Source organism: Leuciscus leuciscus (assembly GCF_965113295.1).
Source record: "Leuciscus leuciscus genome assembly, chromosome: 2".
NCBI lineage: Eukaryota > Metazoa > Chordata > Actinopteri > Cypriniformes > Leuciscidae > Leuciscus > Leuciscus leuciscus.
Window position 1 is genome coordinate 30,414,272 of NC_138726.1, and position 16,434 is coordinate 30,430,705.

At 34.1% G+C, this 16,434-nt stretch overlaps 1 protein-coding gene across 1 annotated transcript; it reads right to left on the reverse strand.

The window, feature by feature from the left end:
- Positions 1–15,994, reverse strand: cdh5 (cadherin 5). The gene is made up of 12 exons (XM_082162161.1): positions 15,621–15,994; positions 9,862–10,086; positions 9,375–9,657; positions 8,960–9,073; positions 8,262–8,429; positions 7,972–8,153; positions 7,115–7,371; positions 6,852–6,985; positions 5,932–6,044; positions 5,725–5,827; positions 3,868–4,110; positions 1–2,817 (listed from the first exon to the last, which is right to left on the reverse strand). Exons 2-12 carry the CDS (start codon positions 10,084–10,086, stop codon positions 2,333–2,335), a joined length of 2,307 nt encoding a protein of 768 aa, XP_082018287.1. The 5' UTR covers positions 15,621–15,994; the 3' UTR covers positions 1–2,332.
- Between the last annotated feature and the right edge of the window lie 440 nt (positions 15,995–16,434).

Genomic DNA, 16,434 nt, shown 5'->3' on the forward strand with positions numbered 1-16,434 from the left:
CTATCTTTACACTTTATTGTTCAGAGGTAAAGGAGCCCTTATTTCACATTTTGTCATTAAAACATGAAGATCAAAACATGACGTTTTTCTCATTAAACTGTATTCTACAATTTATTTTAAATGAAGGATAATGAAAGCATTTTATGGAATGTGAAGTTTATTCAAATACAAAATTGGCAGTTTTAAAAGAGAAAACAAAAAATTATATTTTAACAATAGAAACAATAGAAAAAAAGGCACATATTGTTGACCCTCTGACACATACAAAATAACCACATATATGGAAATGTTTAGTCTGACTGCCCAACACTGACATCTACTGGACCTCCTCCTCATCAAATCTCAGGAACATCTGTTTGATTAGAAACACTTTTAAACAGACCATTATGTCAATAAGCGCTAATTCAAAGCATATATACTAAGATGAAATATGATAACAACAGGTAACAATCACATATACAGTCTACTGAAGGTCCCAACTTATTCAGTTAAACAGTTCCAGCTTTTCTGTACATTGTTTTACTTGAGAAATATTAAACATAATTTTATGAGAATGAGCAGTCTATGATTTTCACTTAAGTAATAGTATTTGCCCAGCAGTTATACAGTATATTGATTAAACATCTAATTCTACAACCAGAATGATAAAGATACATTTAGAACTATAAGATATTCCCCTAAAATAATTTAAGAAAAAGATGAAAACAGATGTACAGTCAAATTAAATTGTATGGTAAAAACACACACAAAAAAAAATTCAAGAGCAGCACCTTTTGTCTTGAAGGGCAATGCTTTATGACCAAGACAGTGTGATTTCTGTTGTTCTTTAGCATTTCCCTGCTCTCCTAAGTTTTCTTTCTTTATCCCTCCAAGACAAGAAAACAGGAAAACGGTTTCAATCTGTTCCTTCACTTGAAAGATAAGGGAACAGGAAGTGCGTTTCCTTGTGCTCACACAGACAGGAAGTTGACATTTCAGTGATGTAGCTGGTCATTTTAAACAAGACGGTAGAACAGTACTTGGCATGTAATTCCCTACAGGAAAGTGAGAAGGTGGCTTCCACATATTGTGCCCATGGTTAATGGGGGAAATAGGTTTGTGCACAGAGGTAAATTGTTTAAGGTATAAAGACAGTTTACACATTTTTTCAATGGAAGGAGATCCTTTTGTCTATTTAGTTTTGAATGAAGGATGAACAATATTGTCAAGACACTGTCTGGCCAGTGTTGGTTTTAACAATCATCAAAATAACATTTAGCAATTTCAGCTTTGCATTATTTTCGTTTGATGCTGTTAAATAGCCACGCTTATAATTCACATGGTAGTACAGTTATTGAGACCACTTCTCACATTTCAACAGGCATACAACTCACTACACATTTCCTGAGACGTCTGCAATTGCCTTATTATGGGTGACCTTTGAGATTTGGGCTTTATACATAACAATCGATGTGCTGATGATTCCTGTCAAATAAACTTGGAGTAGCCTTTAATTCTTTCAAAGTACTGCTATCACCACTTCCTCTGTTGCTCCCATGGCAATACAGTAGTTTTCCTGATGAGAAGAGTCTGCTGAACAATGCTGGCTTCACAATTACTCTGACTGTGAGTCCAGAAAACACTTGTATACATAAAAGAAGAAAAAAAGAGATAAACACAAACTGATTTTTTTTTTTTTTCAGAATCATTGCGACTCATAACTCTCACGTTTTGGTTAACTGGATGCAAATTCGTATTAATTTGTATGATCTCATTTGTAATTGTATTTTTTCATGTGGTCTATTTACCACTCCCTGACAGTTAGGTTTAGGGGTGGGTAATGTTTTCACATGAATCTTATCATACTAATTCACACAAATTATTTATCAATTTGCCAAAAAGTTAAATGGTTATGCTTTTTCATGAGATTGGGTTGAGTAATACAATAGAGGCAATAATAAAAAATAAAAAAATCCTCCACAAAATGGTGTGAGCAAGAAAGAACACATATTGTGTTAACACAAACTCAAATCTGCTATAAAGACAATACAGCCTAAAAGTGAGATTGTCCAACCAGTGTCCAATGCTGTTTTATAAAATTCCACCTAGACAAAAAACAGTCTAAAAGACCAAGGCAAGTTATTCTACCAACATACACTTATTCTATGAAAATTACAAATACAGTAGTAGTGCTCATCATAATTTCATAACAATGCTTGAAGCAAACAAATATTGGCACTTCTTAATCACTTTCTTAAAGGGACCCTTACAAAAATTCCCTTGAAGAGAAGACAGCAGTCTCCATGTGTCTTCCTAGGACGACCACCCGATGACAATGGGCTTCAGTCTAGGATCAGTAGGAGCTATCGGTATCAGAGCCGTCTACTCCATAGAGCTGAGCCAGGGTCCTGAAACGAGGTCCCCACTCATTTAAGAAGTCGTAGTCCAAATTGGATCCACTGGAGGACGAGTCCAAAGAGCTGAGGGAACCGGCCAGGGATTCAGATCCCTCATAACCATAGATGTGTAAAGTATCGTAGGGAATCCCATCACGGTCATGGTCTGCCTCATCCTTCTTCACCTCGATCATCATGGCCATGTCACCCTTACAAGCAGGAGGTTTCTTCACTTTGGCATAAAGCGAAGGCCCCGCGCCAGGCCGAAAGCTGCTGTCGTGACAGGCGGAGGTCAGGATGGAGACGTCATAACCATTTGTGTCCATCTCTCCACCGCCCTCTTCATCATATCTCACCAGCTGCTCGTGGATCTCGCCAGACGACTTGGTGACCAAAACGTCTTTCTGATAGCGCCTCCGCAACACAATGAGGATGACGATGACTAATATATGAGAAATAAACACAATATCAAAATAATCAATTTTTTTGGCTTTCTTTCTTTCTGTCTTTCTTTCACAAATAATCATTTTAACATCTTCCTGTTTATTTCTGTAATATAAACTCATAATAAAAATTGTATTGACAGCACAAGTAAAAGAACATAAAGTGGAACCTGTGAGAATTTTAAAATAGCCGTAGTATTGAAAGTCTCTCATTATCATGGGAGTACATGAACCTCAACACTTCTCGTCTATCTCATGGTGTGAGTGCAGATCAGTGGATTGTCTTTTAATTGTCATCACTCCTCTCTTGTTTCACACAAGAAAAGGTGTACAGACGCAAGCAACATGTCTTCAATCTCACACACAAAAAAAGTACAAAATCTGATATTAGTACCATTTAGGTACTGATATGTACACTTTACATTTACATGTATGCATTTAGCAGACGTTTTTATCCAAAGTGACTTACAAAGGAATAATATGTGTCTGTACTAATATGCACCTTTTAGAGTTAAATAATGTACAAAAGTGTAACTTTTAAAAAAGGTACCACACCAGTGACATCTTTTGTACCTTTATTTCTGAGAGTGCACAACATCTCATCACATACAGTGAACTAACCAACAATGACAATGACAGAGAATATGGAGCTAAGTGCCTCTCTTACATGCTCTTATTTAGACTGCTCGGTCCCTGGGTTATTTATACAATCACACCACTTAAAGGATCCAAAGATTGTGAATTAAATAAACACTGTCTACACTTGGGAAATTACGGAGAAAAGCCTTTCTTCAAAGACATTCAATTTAAAATGTTTGCATGTATTATTAATATGATAACTCTCATGTCATGTCATGAATCCTTCATAACCTGTTTTGCTGGGCCTAATTAAATGATGCTTTTGGTTTTTAAAAATGTGTTTCCTTTTTTTTTTTTTTTTTTTTTTTAAAATACACCAAAGAATAAAGAATGTGTCATTGGCCTTGAAAGGATATCTTTGCAACAGAAAGAAGAAAAGCAAATGAGATAAGAGATGTGTGTGAACATACCCAGGATGGTGACGATGCAGAGAAGAATGGCTAAGAGGGCGCTGACGCTCATTCCGGTCTGGGCGTAGGCCATACAGTACTCTATCCGTCGTCCCGGCTGACATTTGCACACTTTAATCGGGAGTGGGTTAATGCTCTTCTTCTCTGGTGTACCTCCATCAGCGATTTCGATTTCAAGCACATGTTCCACTGAGTGCTCTGTACTGAAACCTCCTTGCTTCAGCACAATGCTCGAAGTGTTGTCTACAGTGAATATTAATAATTGAAGAGATGCAGTTATTCATTTTGCTCTTATTCAAGGGAAATGTCTGACTCTGTTTGCCACAGGTGCAAAGCTAACAATTTTCATCAGCAGTGCTATTGTTGTCATTGAACTCTGCTTTTGTTTTCTGTTGATGCTTTGAGGGAAATGTTGCTGAGATTCTTATGACAATTCAATGCAGCCAGGCCTAAGAATATCCCATTTCACACAATAGTAGGAAGAGTAAATCTTCACTTTGGCATTCATGTGGCATGAAATTAAATGCTCCAGCACATTTTGAGGAAAGCCAGTTGCAGTTGTAAAAAGAAACATTCTTTTGTCACATGGCTAGGAATAAAATAAATTATTTTATAGATTACATTAATAAATCATTTAAAACATGTACACTACTGATCAAAAGTTTGACATTGGTAAGATTTTTCAACCCGATCGCACTGCAATTCGATTTTTTAAATCGTACATATTTTACGAGTTGCCCAATTTGTGTGAATTTGTACCCTGACCCCGCCCCTAAACCTACCCATCACTGGGGTTTACACAAATCGTACGAATTAGCCACATTTTACTCACTCGAACGAATTCGTACGAATTGGTCGTGAGACAGCGTTGGATTTTTGGTAACGCTTTATTTCGAAGGTCCACTTTAGACATTCTACTATTTTGCAACTACATGTCAACTACCAGTCATTAGAGTATTAGACTGTCTGTGTCTGCTTAATATATGCTAACACTTTATTGTGATGGTCCTCCAAAAGATATTCTACTGACTAACTTTGCAACTACTTATTCTACTAAACTTTACTTAACAGTCTACTAGCAATTTACTAGTCTACTAATACTCTAAGAGTTAGTTGATCTGTAGTTGCAAAGTTATAGAAGAGTGTCTGAAATGGACCATTGAAATAAAGTGTAACCAGATTTTTTTTAATGTTTTTTTTTTTTTTTTTTTAATGAACTGTTAATGAACTGTTTTCTATTTTAATATATTTTAAAATGTAATTTATTCCTGTGATGACAAAGCAGAATTTTCTGTTTTCAGTCAGTGTCACTTCAGTTGGTGATCCTTTAAAAATCATTTAAATATGCTGATATATAATTTTTATTAAAAAGAAAACTCCAAGACACATTTATTAGTTCCAGTCAAGGCACCTTAACAACCTACTTTCTGCCAGTTTAAAATTAGTAATCTGTCATTTTAGTTCATTACACAGATGCGAGGAAAGAAACCAGTGTTCTGAAAATGTTCCTCAGTCTGGCACATTTAGAACATGGAGTGTCAGATCATAGATGTATTGTGCAGGGCTGCTGCTTTTAGAAAGCTTGCACCTAATGCCTTTTAGAGTACTTTGGTGGGTTTATTTCTATTCTTTTTATGTCTGATTACACTATGATCAGCAGTTAGTTTGCTTTGGAGTAGTTCAGGAACTAAGGATAAAACAATCTTGATGTCCATCATGAAGAATACCTGCACTAGAAACACCCTTTTTAAACTCAATGTTACAAACATTATCCTATATTTATAATGGTAGAACAATTGATTGAAGATGATTAGCACTACTATATGGATCAATTTTAGTGAACATCATTTTTCTTACCTTGGTTATCATGAAGGGAAAAGTTTGAGCTCTTTTTTGTCAGGGTGAAGCGGAACCTGCCTGAATTTTCATCCTTGTCGTAGGCACCAATAGTCCCAATGATCTGCAAAAGGGTAATCAATTAAGGATTATGGAAATAGATAGGCCTATCTAAAGGAAAGTCATTATACATTTAATAATGTGAAATGTATTTAGGTAATTCCTTACTGTTCCAGGTTTATCACTCTCACAAACATACACGTAGCTCCCATTTGTTAGTTCTGGTTCATTGTCGTTAATGTCAAGAACCTTTAGATTAACCATTGCATAGGACTTTAGGCCTGAGAAATCAGAGAAGAAAAACAAAACAATCGTTTATTTATTTTATTTTTTTATTGTTTCTGATGATGATAATAATGATGATGATGAGATGCCTATTTTATTTAATCTTGTCAAACCTATTATTAGCTACTTCTATTTGTCTATGAACTCCATCAAAAGTTCATACAGTATTTTACTGGTGCTCGTCTGTTTTTTTTTTTGTTTTTTTTTTTATTCTTCTTTTTTTTAAACAATTTATAAATGTTTTGCTACTACATACATTTTTATTAAACCAACTAACCAAAGTTGCAAACAACAACAACGACAATAATTAGCAAAGCAAAACAAAACAGTATCCAGAAGTCACATTTTGTTGGATTTCTTGAAACAAAATCCTTGATTAGATCATTTAGCCAGAGCTAATTCAGTGACCTTGTGAGCCCCCCAGTATTTTATTAACACTGTAATCACAATAGCCCGAGATAGTTTATATTTTGGAAACACAAATACTAAATGTTTGGACACACTTATATGCATTATGTAAATATTATGTTAATTGAAAGGCTTACACAAAAAGTCTTAAATTATTATTACAAATATAAATTGTGCTTATGCATGAATTAAACATTTCATTTAATAATAATAATAATCACATAAAAAGTGCAACTTATTTCCTGAAAAAAAAAATTCATATACTGGCATTTGCGTTATGTGCCTTCACTGCTTTTCTAAAACGTAAAAATAAAATAAAAATAAAATGAAGATGTGTGCAGACTTTTGATTGGTAGTGTAAATGGGTAAGTTGTGAAAGCTTGTTTATATCCTACCATTTGGTGTATCCTCATGTGCTGTAACCTGGAATGTGTATGAGGATTTTTGCTCTCTGTCCAATTGCCACTTCAAAGACAGATGTCCTACAGGATCCACAGCTACAGGACAGTTTGGGTCTTCAATAGAGTACCTAAAGGGATCATTAGATTAAATTTCAGTCTTATTTCCATCTGTTTACTCTATAACCTTTACGACAGCAGAACACAGAAAGCCTTTCATCTTTTTTGATTCATGAATAAAAATACAGTTCAGTTTATACCGTATTTTGAAACCGGTACTATCTGGATCCCTTGCTGAAACAGCTCCAATGCGCGGGTTCTTGAAGGGGCCCTCATAGATGCTGAACGTGTATTCAGTTTGGCTGAAAACAGGTGGTTCGTCGACATCAATTACATTGATGGAAACTTCGGCTCTCTTCAGCAGGTTTGGTCCTTGATTATCTGCTTTTGTAGACACTGTGTGCTCGTCCACGTTTACACTAAAAGTGTACATCTTTACTTTTTCATAGTCAAGAGGCTGTAAGTGATTGGAAAGAAAAATGAGCAAAATAACAATAAAGGCACAAGAGCTTAAATTTCAACTTTGATTCAAATCATTAACAGCATTGCTCAGTCTTAAGTATTCATATCCCCTTCCCTCTGTTCTTTCAGAGATTTACTCTCTGAGTAGAGAGAATTTAAGAATTAAGTTTCCTCCTGATAGTTACTTTTGCGAAAACCCTGTTCAGACATAATTATGCCTCCATCTTTGTTACTTTACATTCTTATATAATAGGGCATGCTGGAAATGTGATAACATTCTTTTTTTTTTTTATTAAACTGAAGTACATCATATATTAATCTGCAGGCATGTTCAGAATTACAATGCTCCAGTCATACAGAACTCATAAATGTATTATTTTTTTTATATTTGGGTATTCATTATTATTTATTTCAGGTATTATTATTTTTGGATCTGTAAAATGCAGATCACATTAATATGGCAGTATGTTTTTCACGTTGTATTGTTGTAAAATATTTTTTGTTAGACTGTATTTTTGAGTTATAAGGAAAAAAAAACAGCATTCTAAAAAACCAAGTTGTTTAATAACCAAGTATTAAAGCTTGAAATACTTACCACTTTGAGGCTAAGCATTCCATCTTTCTCATAACTTCGTTTGATGCCAAACATTTCACCATATTGCTGTTGTATAGTAAAAGTTGGATCTTTGTTTAGTGTCTCGTCTTTGTCCTCGACCTCTAATATGCCAATTAAAAATCCAATTTCGCTGTCTTCTTTCACATTAAAATGGTATTTTCCTGCAGGAAAAAATTACGTTCTGTTGGCACTGACTCTAGAAAGTACTCTAGTCTAACACGCAGTGAGTCTTTACAAAATATTCATTTACAGTTTTTAAGTTGACTTACCTGTCTTGAAGGTGGCAATGTTGTCATTTATGTCATTAATGTTGATGGTCACAATGGTAGTAGCAGAATTCCCACTCGTAATTCCTGGCATATCTTTGGCTTGTATAGCAATTAGATACTGACTCTGTTTCTCACGGTCCAGGTCACTTTTCAATGTAATGATTTCACCTACAAATAATAATAATAATAATAATAATAATAATATATATTTTTTATAATGTTACAAAAATATTTCTATTTCAAAATATTTCATAATATTTCATACACTTAGTAAATGCTGTTGCTTTTGAACTTTCTGTACATCAAAAAATACTGGAAAAAAATGTATACTAGTTTCCAATAAAACATCAACCAGGAAAACATTGATACTAACAAAACATATTTCTTGAGCAGCAAATCAACATATTAGAATGATTTCGTAAGGATCATGTGACACTGAAGACTGGAGTAATGATGCTGAAAATTTCCTGAATGCCCTCATGGGAATAAGTGATTTTTTTTTAGATAGATAAAAAAAAAAAATAAAAAAATAAAAAAATAAATAAATTGTAAACAGTTTAAATTGTAAAAATAATAATTATTTTTTTATCAAATAAATGTAGCCCTGATGAGCATAAAATACTTAATTTAAAAACGCTACAAAAACCTACTGACCCCAATCTTTTGTATGGTAGAGTGTGTATATACTGTAAATATACCTTTATTGTTGATGCTGAAGAGGTCTGTCCCATTTAGCAGTCTGTACTCAATCTTTCCATTTTGAGTGGTGGGATCATCAGCATCAGTCGCGCTTACTGTCATTACTATCGATCCTACAAACATAATGTAAACATAAACACAAAAATAAAAATCATAGTAGTTACTTTTTCTTAGTGTAACTTAATAGTTTTGATATAGATAAATGTGATAAGTGTACTTATTTTTTATCTTTTTTTATCTTGCATAAAATAAAATAATGCTGTTATTTTGTATTGTTTTAGAGTATTGCAACATCCACATTTCATAAATCCATGATTTCAAGCTCAAGTTATACCACATCATCTGTATTTATATTGGTGAATGTGATTTTGTGGTCCAGGTTCAAAAAAGAAAGAACGTATGATACTCTGTTACCTGTTATAGAGGACTCGCTGATAGATCCAGAGAGGTCAGGTGGAAAAACAGGTTTATTGTCATTAATATCCAGTACCACTATTAAAAACGTTACATCCTTGTCCATCTGCTTATCGTTTTTAATGTTGATTATTGAAGCTGAGAGATTGTAGGTACTTTTCTTCTCCCGGTCCAGCATTGCATTGACAAAGATATCCCCATTGTCATTTACTGAAAAAATTTCATTAGCACCTTCTCCAGAGAGTCTATATCTTGTGTCCACAGAGAAAAGTGTATTATCTAGCTAAAAAGAGAAAGAAAGGGAAAAGAGGGATATAAAAAAGAAAGCTTAAAGTCAAACAAAGATGATAAAGATTCTGTTCATTAGGCCTTTCTAAACGATATATAGTAACACCTCAGAAGACTCTTCAATAACCTTTTAAGTAAATTTGAAAAAGTAGTCGATTAGCATAATATTCAAACTAGCACTATGGTTTAGAACCTTTACCTTTCCAATTTTTTCAGGTTGGATTTTAGAAGGTGTTTCCTCATACACATAAAATTTATCCCATCTCCAATCTCTCTTATGTCTTTGGAGTACTGTGCTCGGCATGGAGGGTGTTTTCAGAGCTTGCTGGACATCAGCTCCCATGCTGAGTGTACATAACACAACCAGGATACCTGCCCAGCATCCAGGCTCAGTCATCTGCCTCCAGGCAGACAGTTTCATCATCTGTGGACCATATGAATGGAACAACAGAACATAAATATATACATTAATTCATGTCTTTCAAACATGGTTACTTTAGCCTCAAAAGCCTAGGTGTGTTTAATATTGCAAGAAAGAAAGAAAGAAAGAAAGAAAGAAAGAAAGAAAGAAAGAAAGAAAGAAAGAAAGAAAGAAAGAAAGAAAGAAAGAAAGAAAGAAAGAAAGAAAGAAAGTCCTTAATTATTATACTAACATTTTAAATTAATCAATTGATACAATGCAATTATTGTGTACATACACGTTTTTACATTGTACTTAAATGTAAAAAAAAAAAACCCTGCTATTTATATAGCTTATGTGTAGTTATCTTCTAGTCATTGATTAGCATACCTGTCTTGATAATCTATAAATCATGTTCTGGGGGCGGGGTTTATGTACATTTTAGGATTGAGGATGTCACTAACACTGGAGGAATGTCGTTCCCTACCAGCCGTTTGTTGTAGTCCTTAAAAAGCGATTTTTTTAAAGCAAATATCTCCCTTTGCTTTGAACTTTGAGCATTGCAACTTTGCCTATGTTGTTTATGCTCAAACAGTAACAATACACACTAAGTAAAGTTAAAAAAGTGAAATCATAATCAACCACCCCTAAACGGGCGAAAACTTGAACGTTTTGAATTGTTTAATTTTTTTGGTTCATCGGATGGGGGTGAAACTTGGTGACTTTTGTTTTTTTACCTATATGAACACACAAAAAAATCAAGGAGATGATTCTGATATGTTAAAGGGTCGTAAAAAAAAAAGTCACACTTAGCTTCCTCCCGCCCGAAAACGGGCGACATAGGAAATGAATGGGAAATACGAAAAAATAGCAAAACTCAGAGAAACTTTTGGTGGTACAAGCTACAAATCAGCCACTGTGCTGAAAAAAAGTGTACAGCAATGAAGGGGTGACACTCTAAAACATCAAGAGTGCAAATAAGACACCCTCCCCCCCCCCACACACACACCCACACACACAAACACACACACACACAGAGAGAAATGAACTGGTAAGACTGAAACAGCAAATTTTGCCCCAAACTATATAAAAATTATATAATCATAATAACTCCAAAACTATAGCAAGGAGAATCAAAAGTTAGGTATCGTTTGAAAGAACTCTTTTTAAATTTTTTGAAAATATAAATTACATTACATTTAGACATTGTCCTGCCAAGAAATGGCGGATAAAAGACAATATATATATATAATTTTTATTATGATTTTGCATATCTTTCTTATTTGTCAAGGAATAACTCCGGAAGGAAATAAGGTAGGAGGAAAATTCTTTTTTAGTGAAGTCCCCCTACATGTTAGCTTCATTTGGATAAAAAAATAATAATTTTTGGATAAAGGAATCAAAAGTTACAGCATTTGGAAAAGAGATAGCCTTTTTGTACAGTCTTTGACACCCCCTCATGGGCAATTTTTTCTCCATGAAGAATATCTTGTCATAAAAGCAATAGATTATGTTAATTTTGGGCTCATTTTAATTGTAATAATATGCTGTAAAAAATGAAGTGCCATTTTCAATTATCTGTGAATGTTTCATGAGCTGTATGATGTTTTTGACACATTGCAGTACATTATTTTATAGATTATGAAAAAAAAGAAATTCTATTTATCAGCAAATAACTCAGCAATACTTAAGAGTTTTTCAAAGTGGATACATTCACTGTAAAGTTCAGACTCTAAGCTTTCAAATGACATCAACTTTGTGTTAATCAAGGCAAGATTTTAGAAAAATATGGTAATGAATATTTTCGCAGCTAGGTGGCGCCTGCTGGCGGTACACTTGGTTTTAGAGGGATTACTCGGCACTCGTTAGGAGCTAATAAATGTAATTAGATGCATTAAAAAGCCGAGATCCTAAGCTTTAAAATGATATATAATTTGTGTTGTTCCATTCAGTGGTTGCTTAGTAATAAATGTTTTTCTTTCCGAATGGGAATAAATCAAATAAATAAATAAAAAAGCTATAGGCCGCCTATAGGCGGTTATAGGACATGACATAAATTAATACATTTTGAAGCCACTAGATGGCGCTCTTCTCACTTGAATTATTTTTTTTTTTTAGGCCTGCACTCTATTTTGATGTGAAATGCTGCATTTATTGAAAAATAAAATAAAATAAATAAAATAAAAATATATATATTAATTCTAATGGAAAAAATAGCTCATAAAAATTATATAATTAATGCAAAGTATCATAAAAAATTCTAAAATTTCTAAATAATAATCAGAAAACATTATAGAACAAAAATATATTTGATTGGTTATCCTAGGAAAAAGTTAAGTACAATTTTAAGGCTTCGCCCGTTTTCGGGCGGGAGGAAGCTAAGTGTGACCCAATTATGAAGAAGCCCAGAGGGTTAAGTTATTTCAACTTAAATGACATTAAACTGACTTTTAAAAAATGAGTTGAATCTTGTATAACTTGTAAAAAAGTTTGCTTATTTTGATGTTGTCATAACTTGAAGAGTTCAGATGTAAAAGCCTCTAAGTGCCATCTAAAATTTTCTTCTAGAATGATAATTTTTATCAAGCTCGTATATTTAAGTTCAGTAATTTCACTTAAATGACAATTAATATGTAATTTTCATTGCCATTTAAGTGACTTAAATTACTGAACTTAAATATACGAGCTTGATAAAAAATGATCATTCTAGAGGAAAATTTCAGATGGCACTTAGAGGCTTTTGCATCTAAACTCTTCACTTATTGTTCATATACATTTTTACAGTGCATACCACCAAACCTGTCCCTAACCTAAGCAGTATCACACCTCAATAGCAGCAAGTGTTTTTGGGTAAACACAATATATTAAGTACATTTGTACCTAACAACTTTTTAGATGTTAAAGACATCTAATATAAAGTGTGACTGAAAGAAAGAAAGAAAGAAAGAAAGAAAGAAAGAAAGAAAGAAAGAAAGAAAGAAAGAAAGAAAGAAAGAAAGAAAGAAAGAAAGAAAGAAAGAAAGAAAGAAAGAAAGAAAGAAAGAAAGAAAGAAAGAAATCCATTGTTATCTCCGACTAAAATCCCTTCATTAAATTGTCTGTCTCATTAGGATTCCTCCTGTCGCACAATCTTTCGACTGCATGCTTTTAAATCATGGGAAACTGCACACTCTGTGTGACACTGTAAAAGCCTATACTAATACATTATCCAGACTACTATGTGCCTGAAAAATTCAGAGGATATTCCAATCCCAGATAACACCCTTTAGCTTGATGGACCATTCTTATGTTAGACTCATTTAGATGATTATATTAAGATGAGGTGGATTATGTTTCTTAAGTGTTCCCAAATTGCTAAATCTTTGCTTGAGGGTTTTGCTTGAGACTCTTCCACTCAAAATGATTACTTTCACATAAGGTATAAAATGCCATCACTTCATAACAAGAGGTTCAGAAATGTATGGGCATTGCATAAGAAATGTACTACACTTTGAGTTCATTCCTACTCAGATGTTCCTGTTTATTCATGTCTGATAAAAAAAAAAAAAAAAAAAAACATGTGTCACATGATCCTCACGAAATCATTCTAATATGCTGATTTGCTGCTCAATAAACATTTATTGTTATTATCAATGTTTAAAGGACAAAAGGGAAATGCTGTTCACTATCCACTATTTTGCTATAAGATTCAAAACAGTTATTACACTTACATAACTTAATAAATAACTTATTTTCTGCAAATGTATGTCAAAATGCCAATGTCCCAGTACAATACACTCAATGGTTCAATGGGATTCTATAGGATTCTTGACTCAGTTTTGAAGAACGTTTTATGCCAAAAAAGTTCTTTATAAGGAGAAATGTAGGCTATACATGAAATAGAGTATAAATTAAGTAAAAAATAATTTTGTGTTTAATGGGTTATTTCAGATAAAAAGAAATATAAAAAAAGTATTTTAAGTATGTTTGAGTTATTTAATTCATAAAAAAAAAAAATAAAAAAAAAAAGTTAATTAAAACTTTTAAGAGTATACTTTTATAAGCAGTGTTCCATAAGTGCTAATATTTGATGTAACATATCACTGGATGTAACAGCAGCACACTTGTCTTTGTTTGCTAAACTAATTTCCAAATGCTGATTCTGCTTTGGCTTCTTTCAGTTGGTTTCACTGGCACAAAATATTTTACAACTACAAGCCATATTGTTTTCTAAATGTTGGTAACTCGATTTTAACTTCTTGTCTGTATAAACTTTTGACGGGCTTGTGTCTATGGCTCATATTCAGTAAGAAGCACAACTGGTTGTGTTATATTGTGCAATATTAAAAACAACAGCCTTACTGCAGTTTAGTTCTAACATTCTCTCGTCCTTCATTTCTATTACATTTTTGCATAGGAAACAGAGTAGATCATTTCCAATCAAACAAGTCTGAAGTGAACCATCACATATTTTTCTTCTTATTCCCACCCATCTCTTTCAGCATACATTTATTATTATTTTTTTTTTATTTAATGCAGTGCTATCAACAGCTTTCTAGCTGACACTCATTATAGTCTCATTACATTGACACTGAAGCGTTTAATACAACAATTGTTATTATCATTTGACATTACTAAAAAGAACACCATTTCCAAAGCAATTGTTGTTTAAACCAGTCATTTGAAAGTCTTTCTGTGTATATGTATGTGTGTGTGTGTGTGTGTGTGTGTGTGTGTGTGTGTGTGTGTGTGTGTGTGGGCTTTAGATTAAAATAGGTTTAATCATGGAGCAGCTTCCAGCAATCTGCAGTCTGCCTACTCTCTCCTCTAGGAAATTCAGCCTGATATACATCAACTCTCCCTCCATTATATCCCATATCTTCCATGTCACAAGTTCCAGAGACCTTTTAAAGGTGTCACTGTCTGAAGTGTGTGCATTACATTACACTGGCAGGTACATTGCACCTGTTCCCACCTCTGACTCATCTGGTACACCTCTCTTAATTTACAAGTATATGCACAGCGTCAAGCATGTTTTATATTATTTATAGACTGAACTGTGCTGTTTTACATGACCTTTAAAAATTTGTATCATCAGCTTTCATTGTCTGATGTGATAGAACTGATTTCTGCATCTCTTAAAACATTATTCCTACAGGGGCATATGGGATGAGACATTAAGAATAACCTGTAACTGCTGTGCTGTTCAAAGAAAAAGAAGGACAGATGGTGTAAGGATTTATTATTGTTTCTCTGTCCCTAAGTAAAATGTTACATCCAGTTCAACGTCTTCCCATGGGTAATCAGTGTTCCTTGGGAATTTCCTTCCTATTAGTCCAGGAAGCATCATTCAAATCAGAGTTTATTTTTAAAAAAATTGTAAAGATACATTTTAGAAATAGGACTTAATATAATTTAAAGTAAATCACACACATACAGTATATATTAAGCAGTCATTAAAAGATGTAAACATTTTGAATGAACTTCATGGCTTTGACTTGAAATATATAATTAGAAAGACAAATATATGCATAATATATATAGGCCTATATATAACATATACATAAAAAATCACCTACCGGAGTCTTGGGTCCCTTCAGCAGTCGTTCTTGATTTGAAAATCCCTTTTGATTTTAAAGTCGAGTTATATCCTCCTCAATTTCAGGTCAGCGGTGTCTGTTTCCAGCTGCATGTGAACCTGTCTGAGCTCCAACAGAGCTGCTCACTGGACAATCAGGCCACTCCAGTGGCAAAAGTGATCAGCCCAGCCCAGCCGTTCCTCTGGCCGCTTCCTGTTATTGTCCCAGCCTCTTTAGTCCAGCTCCAAACCCCTCTCTGGAAAATCAGATAACATTCGCAGCCCCCTGACCACCAGTAGCTCTGTGAGGCAAGTGGCGCATTACGCCACTGAAGGAGGGAGAGAGAGAAAGAGAGAGAGCAAAAGATACGGGGAGCGAGTGCAGAGAGAGAGAGACTGAGGGGGTCGGAGTTGGGAGATCATTAAGTTCCAGCTCGCTCCCTGAGAGGAAAGCAAAAGTGATTTATTATTCAAACCTATAGAATAAAGAGCACGATAAACAGGTTAACGGAGTTATAGTAATCCTGGGAGATTTTCCTCAGAGTGGTATTAATTTTTTCAGAGGCTGTGACTGTCATATCTGAATCTGTGATCTTGTCTAAACGAGTAAGTGAGAAAGGGGCGGAGGGCTGGGGGACTGCGGGGTCTACTCGTGCGTTCAGAGGAGGGTAGAGTTTAGGGACTGGGACGTGCTTCGGATGTATGTATCTGTCAGAAGTGCTTAGCGTCGTGCCCCATTGATCTAAGTGGAGAGAGTCAGTTTAGTAGGATTAGTTGCAAGGAATGGCCGAGCCGTTTTGACAGGGGACCAAAGA

What these genes read in the sequence shown, in the direction of transcription:
- cdh5 (XM_082162161.1), bottom strand. Translation starts at nt 10,086, where the DNA reads ATGATGAAACTGTCTGCCTGGAGGCAGATGACTGAGCCTGGATGCTGG. An exon ending in CTTCAGCATCAACAATAAAG is followed by an intron (nt 8,430 to 8,959) that starts GTATATTTACAG and finishes TATTATTTGTAG; the next exon opens with GTGAAATCATTACATTGAAA. An exon ending in CATTGCCACCTTCAAGACAG is followed by an intron (nt 8,154 to 8,261) that starts GTAAGTCAACTT and finishes TTTTTCCTGCAG; the next exon opens with GAAAATACCATTTTAATGTG.